This window comes from Colobus angolensis, unplaced genomic scaffold, assembly GCF_000951035.1.
Source record: "Colobus angolensis palliatus isolate OR3802 unplaced genomic scaffold, Cang.pa_1.0 Scaffold1, whole genome shotgun sequence".
Classification (NCBI taxonomy): domain Eukaryota; kingdom Metazoa; phylum Chordata; class Mammalia; order Primates; family Cercopithecidae; genus Colobus; species Colobus angolensis.
Genome location: NW_012110918.1, coordinates 10,778,092 through 10,784,728, shown reverse-complemented (window position 1 = coordinate 10,784,728; position 6,637 = coordinate 10,778,092). Strand labels below are relative to the sequence as shown.

General features: G+C 46.3%; 1 protein-coding gene across 1 annotated transcript in view; it reads right to left on the bottom strand.

Annotated features, from left to right (window-relative positions):
* Window positions 1–6,637, bottom strand: part of KCTD2 (potassium channel tetramerization domain containing 2) — an 18,137-nt gene that overhangs the window by 6,496 nt on the left and 5,004 nt on the right. Inside the window, exon 4 of the mRNA XM_011932691.1 lies at window positions 5,167–5,258. Coding sequence (XP_011788081.1) covers window positions 5,167–5,258 — 92 coding nt within the window. The remainder of the gene's footprint in view (window positions 1–5,166; window positions 5,259–6,637) is intronic.

Below are 6,637 nucleotides of genomic sequence, written 5' to 3'. Positions count from 1 at the left end.
ATTACAGGCGCCCACCACCACGCTTAGCTAATTTTTGTATTTTTAGTAGAGACGGAGTTTAACATGTTGGCCAGGCTGGTCTCGAACTCCTGACCTCAGGTGATCCGCCCTTGGGCTCCCAAAGCGCTGGAGTTACAGGCATGAGCCACTGTGCCCAATTTCTTGTATTTTTAGTGGAGATGGAGTTTTGCCATGTTGGCCAGGCTGGTCGTGAACTTCTGACCTGAGGCGATCCATCCATGTTGGCCTCCCAAAGTGCTGGGATTACAGGTATGAGCCACCGCGCCCAGCTGACAATGCTGTATTTTTTCTAAAAGAGGTATAATTATCACCGGGCGCAGTGGCTCACGCCTATAATCCCAGCACTTTGGGAGACAGAGGTGGGCGGATCACTTGAGGTTGGGAGTTCCGAGACCAGCCTGGCCAACATGGTGAAACCCCATCTCTACTAAAAACACAAAAAATTAGCCGGGTGAGGTGGCGCACGCCTGTAATCCCAGCTACTCAAGAGGCCGACGTGGGAGAATTGCTTGAACGTGGAGGCAGAGGTTGTGGTGAGCTGAGACCAGCTATTGCACTCCAGCCTAAGCGACAGAGCAAGAAAAAAAAAAAAGAGGTATAACTATCATTAACCAAAGTACTAAGGATTTTAAAGATTTCCTTCCATATTACATACAGGACATATCCTCTGAAGATTTTAATTGGTTCTAACCACATATTTTAGAAACCAATTGTATAAGTACAAAATTTATATTATCACAAAAGATCTGTGATGTTGGCAACATCTGTCCAAGTCCCAGTTATTTAAGATGCCATTATATTGCCTCTTTTTCCTCTCTTCCAAAGTAAACCACTTGTGCTCTCAAATGCACCAAGATCAATCACCTACAAAAAATACTATTATAAGAAATAGAAGGCTGGGTGTGGCGGCTCACACCTGTAACCCCAGCACTTTGGGAGGCTGAGACAGGCGGATCACTAGGTCAGGAGATCGAGATCATCCTGGCTAACACAGCGAAACCCCATCTCTACTAAAAGTACAAAAAGTTAGCCGTGTGTGGTGGCGGGTGCCTATAGTCCCAGCTACTCAGGAAGCTGAGGCAGGAGAATGGCATGAACCCAGGAGGTGGAGCTTGCAGTGAGCCGAGATTGTGCCACTGCACTTCAGCCTGGGTGACACAGCGAGACTTCATCTCAAAAAAATAAATAAATAAATAAGAGAAATAGGAGTCTGGGTATGGTGGCTCACACCTGTCATCCCAGCATTTTGGGAGGCTGAGGCAGGTGGATCACCTGAGGGCACGAGTTTGAGGCCAGCGTGGCCAACATGGGGAAACCCCATCTCTACTAAAAATACAAAAATTAGCTGGGCATGGTGGTGCATGCCTGTAATCTAGCCACTCGGGAGGCTGAGGCAGGAGAATCGCTGGAACCCGGGAGGCAGAGGTTGCAGTGAGCCGAGATCGCGCCACTACACTCCAGCCTGGTCAACACAGCGAGACTCTAAGGAAAGTAGTTAGGCGGCAGCCACTAAGAGTTAAGAGGTCATGAAACCGAAGGTCGGGCTGAGGCCTGCATCTTGGGCTCGGCTTGAACGCTGCCTGTGTGAGGGCTATGGGTAAGCTCAAGGAGGTAACAGGTTTGAAAATCCACACACAAAAAAATAAAGAAAAATACAAAATGAAACAAAATGAAAATCCACACATGGCCAACTTCATCTTAGAGTCATGTACAACAAGTGAAAAAGAGGGTGTCTCTGAATAACATCAAATCCATTTTTCAGTTTCACTACATAACAAGGACAGATGGAAAGATGGAAAGACAGTTAACATCAAAAAGGTCTTGACATTCCTACAACAAAAAAGTTTCCAAAGGGGTATAAATCCACAAGCCTTCAGAATCTAGAAGACTAATTAATTTAATTGTGGTCATCAAACAGAAATCTTATAATGCTCTCTAGGAATTAGCTAATGATGAAGAAGGGAGAATGCTCAGGTACCATGACTTGAATCATTTCAAATTACATAATTCATGGTACCATCAAAATCTATAGTAAGCAATCACTTTTTTTAGAATGTGGGAAATTGAGGATAAGGCTAGATTACCAAAATGTCTAAACTATTAAATATCCACAACAGTGAAAGACACCACGTCAACCTAAGACAGCACAGAGATTGGTGACACTGGATCACATTTCAAGTGGTAATCTGCAAACCAACGACAAAGCCACCTTTGAACATCAAAAAGGAGCCTTTCATCTGTCGGCTAGATGGAAGAAGACTAAATGAATCAACCCTTCTCTTCACCTTTGCAAACTGCTGGAGATAAAGTGGATAAAAGAGTTAATTTTTCATCATTAGTGTCAGTTATTCATCCAAATATTCCATTTAGACCCAGAAAATTTTTTTCTTTGAGATAGACTCTCCCTCTGTTGCCCAGGCTGGGGTGCAGTGATGCCATCTCAGCTCATTGCAACCTCCGCTATCTCAGTTCAAGTGATTCTCCTGCCTCAGCCTCCCGAGTAGCTGGGATTACAGACACCAGCTACCACACCCAGCCAACTTTCGTGCTTTTAGTAGACAGGGTTTCTTTTTTTTTTAAGACAGAGTTTCGTTCTTGTTGTGCAGGCTGCAGTGCAATGGCGTGATCTCGACTCACCGCAACCTCCTCCTCCCAGGTTCAAGTGATTCTCCTGTCTCAGCCTCTTGAGTAGCTGGGATTACAGGCATATGCCACCACCCCGGCTAATTTTGTATTTTTAGTAGAGACGGCATTTCTCCATGTTTGTCAGGCTGATCTTGAACTCCCAATCTCAGGTCATCCACCCACCTCAGCCTCCCAAAGTGCTGGGATTACAGGCGTGAGCCACCGTGCCTGGTCAGTAGACAGGGTTTCATCATGTTGGTCAGGCTGGTCTTGAATTCCTGACCTCAAGTGATCTGTCCTCCTCAGCCTCCCCAGAGTGCTGGGATTACAGGCATGAGCCACCATGCCTGACCTAGAGCCAGAAAACTTTGATATATGAAGTCTAACAGAGAAAGAGCAAGGCATTATTTTTTACTTTTAAAAGTAAACTTATGCCAGGCATGGTGGCTCATGCCTGTAATCCCAGCACTTTGGGAGGCTGAGGCAAGTGGATCACTTGAGGCCAGAAGTTCAAGACCAGCCTGGCCAATATGGAGAAACTCATCTCTGCTAAAAATACAAAAATTAGCCAGGCGTTGTGGCACACACCTGTAATCCCAGCTACTCAGGTGGCTGAGGTATGAGAATCGCTTGAACCTGGGAGGCAGAGTTTGCAGTGAGCCGAGATCATGCCACTGCACTCCAGCCTGGGTGACAGAGCGAGACTATCTCAAAAAAAAAAAAGAAAAAAGAATAATTTTCCTGCCTTCTTAATGGCAGGAAAATTCTGTGCTGCAATAGATTATATCTAAAGCATCTACCACCAGTATCTGATGGGAAAAGAGGCAATTATGCTACAAGACAGGTAGTCACGGTGGAGCACGACTCTGCCCTCTTATTGTTAACTCTGTAGTCGCAGTTTCTTCAAACAGTTTAATCCCATGAAAGAGAGGGTCTATTTTCCTGCTAGACTTCAAGCTGCTTCTTCTGTTTTTTTTTGAGACGGAGTCTCTCTTGTCGCCCAGGCTGGAGATCAGTGGCGTGATCTCGGCTCACTGCAAGCTCCGCCTCCCGGGTTCAAGCGATTCTCATGCCTCAGCCTCCCAAGTAGCTGGGACGACAGGCGCCCGCCACCCACGCCCAGCTAATTTTTTTGTATTTTTAGTAGAGACAGGGTTTCACTGTGTTAGCCAGGATGGTCTCGATCTTCTGACCTCGTGATCCGCCCATCCTGGCCTCCCAAAGTGCTGGGATTACAGGTGTGAGCCACCGCGCCCGGCCAACTTCAAGCTTCTTGAGGGCAAGGACTTTCAATTACTTACAAGATCCCAAGGGTCAAAGAGAAGCTATTATGGCCATTCAAACACATGACAAACATATGACGAATGGCAGGATGTGAAATAGATGTGCCCTAACATCTTTCTTTCCTCTAACTAGGTGGGCAAATTCCCTTTCACTCTTGTTACTATATCTGAGTTAATATGAGAATCAAGGCCAGGTGCAGTAGCTCACACCTGTAATTCCAGAACTTTGGGAGGATGAGGTGGGCGGATTGCTTGAGTTCAGGAGTTTGAGACCAACCTGGCCAACAAGGCTTGTTTCTACCCAAAACGTAAAAAAAATAGCCAGGTGTGGTGGCTTGCACCTATAGACCCAGCTACTCGGGAGGCTGAGGTAGGAAAATCACCTGAGCCTGGGAGGCAGAGGTTGCAGTGAGCCGAGATCGCGCCACTGCACTCCAGCCTGGGTGACAGAGTGAGACTCCGTCTCAAAAAAAACAAAACAAAACAAAAAACCATGGTTCACAAGCAACTGCTAAAGCCTACCCCATGAGACTGGTTTCAAGTGGCTCACAGGAGCTGTGTGTGACTCAATCACATGCTAAAGGCTCATATCCATAAAGAGCGGCCAAGCCGGGCACGGTGGCTCAAGCCTGTAATCCCAGGCGGATCACCTGAGGTCAGGAGTTCCAGACCAGCCCAACCAACATGTTGAAATCCCGTCTCTACTAAAAAAAAAAAACACAAAAATTGTCCGCACGTGGTGGCCGGCGCCTGTAATTTCAGCTACACGAAAGGCTGAGGCAGGAGAATTGCTTGAACCTGGGAGGTGGAAGTTGTAGTGAGCTGAGATCGCACCACTGCACTCCAGCCTGGGAGACAAAGTGAGACTCCGTCTCAAAAAAAAAAAAAAAAAAGAGCAGCTAACAGGTGGAATCAAGACCTCTATGGTCTTTAGAAGGGAGACATACTCGGGTTGAGAGAACAGGTTTTGGATCTAAAGTGCCCTGGGCGCCTCCTCCTGCCATGGGTGAGCAGCAACAATCTTCTCATTCTATTGGGACATAAGCCTATTCTGTTTTCTTTGTGGTTTCTTCTTGTTTTCTCCTGTGCAGTATTGCTGAGTGTGCATTCCCTGTGCTGCAAAAGGTGTTCCACACAGACCTCCAGCTCTAAGGGGAAAGGCATCCTTTTCAAATCACAGACCGACCGACAGAGGCCCACTTGAGACATCCCTCCTTAACAGTTCCAAACACATTACTTGTGACGTTCTGTTCTCATTGTCCCGTATCCTTTCCTTAACCAGCCGCACAAGTGATGCGATGTTGTAAAACTCCGCTTCCTCCAGCACACCTGGAACAAGGACCAAACTGCAGTCAGATAGGTGCGAGAGTTTGCCAGAAAAACACCAAGGAGAGGCTGAAGGTTACGTGCTTGCTAAAAACTGCTTATTTATCTATTTATTTATTTTTTGAGATGGAGTCTTACTCTGTCGCCCAGGCTGGAGTTCAGTGGTACGTCTTGGCTCACGGCAACCTCCGTATCCTGGGTTCAAATGGTTCTCTTGCCTCAGTCTCCTGAGTAGCTGGGACTACAGGCATGCACCACCACGCCCGGCTAATGTTTGTATTTCTTTCCCCCCCGCCGGAGACAGAGTTTCACTCTTGTTGCCCAGGTTGGAGTGCAATGGCATGATCTTGGCTCACTGCAACCTCCATCTGCTGGGTTCAAGCGATTCTCCTGCCTCAGCCTCCCGAGTAGCTGGGATTACAGCTGCCTGCCACCACGTCAGGCTAATTTTTTGTATTTTTAGTAGAGAGAGGATTTCATCATGTTGGCCAGACTGGTCTTGAACTCCTGACCTCAGGTGATCCATCTGCCTCGGCCTCCCAAAGTGCTGGGATTACAGGCATGAGCCACCGCGCCTGGCCAATTTTTTTATTTTTAGGAGAGACGGGGTTTTGCCATGTTGGCCAGGCTGGTCTCGAACTCCTGACCTCAAGTGACCTGCCCACCTTGGCCTTCTAAGTGTTGGGATTACAGGCATGAGCCACAGATCCCGGCCTAAAAACTGCATTATTTAAATGCAAATCTAATCTCTCTCCTTCTGCTAGGAAATATCTCTGCTATTTTCAGTAAACCCATGACCTTTTCTCCAACATAAATTAATCAAACGCCAGGGTATGTTCTGCTCACTCCATTTCAACCCTCCTTTCCCTACCTGGCACCTGCCCATTAGCTGTAGGACACTTTTCCCATATGTCACCTAGTTCCTGGAACTAGTCACATTGACACCTCCTGAAGTTGGTATTTTTGTCCAATTTGCCCTCAAAAGGACTGGGGGTGGGGAGTGGAAGTGCATGTACAAATTTATGTGGGCCAAAATTAATAGGATGCTAATCATTTGAACAATATAAAAGGCAACAACTGAAAGACCTGCATGCTAAATGAACTCAAAGACCTTAGGACAACTATGAGATGTGTGATCCTATAGGAACAAATTTGCTATAAAGGCCATGATTAGGATAATTGACAAAACTGCAATATAAGCTGTAGAGAAAAGCATCAATATTAAAATTCCTGAGTTTGATAACTGTACTGTCTGTGGTTACACAAGAGAATATCCTTGCTCTTGGGAAATATATACAAATATTAAGGGGTGAAATCTGCAATCTATTCTCAAATAGTTTAGAAATAAGAACTGTGGTGGGAGAGGCAAGAGGATGGGGGTA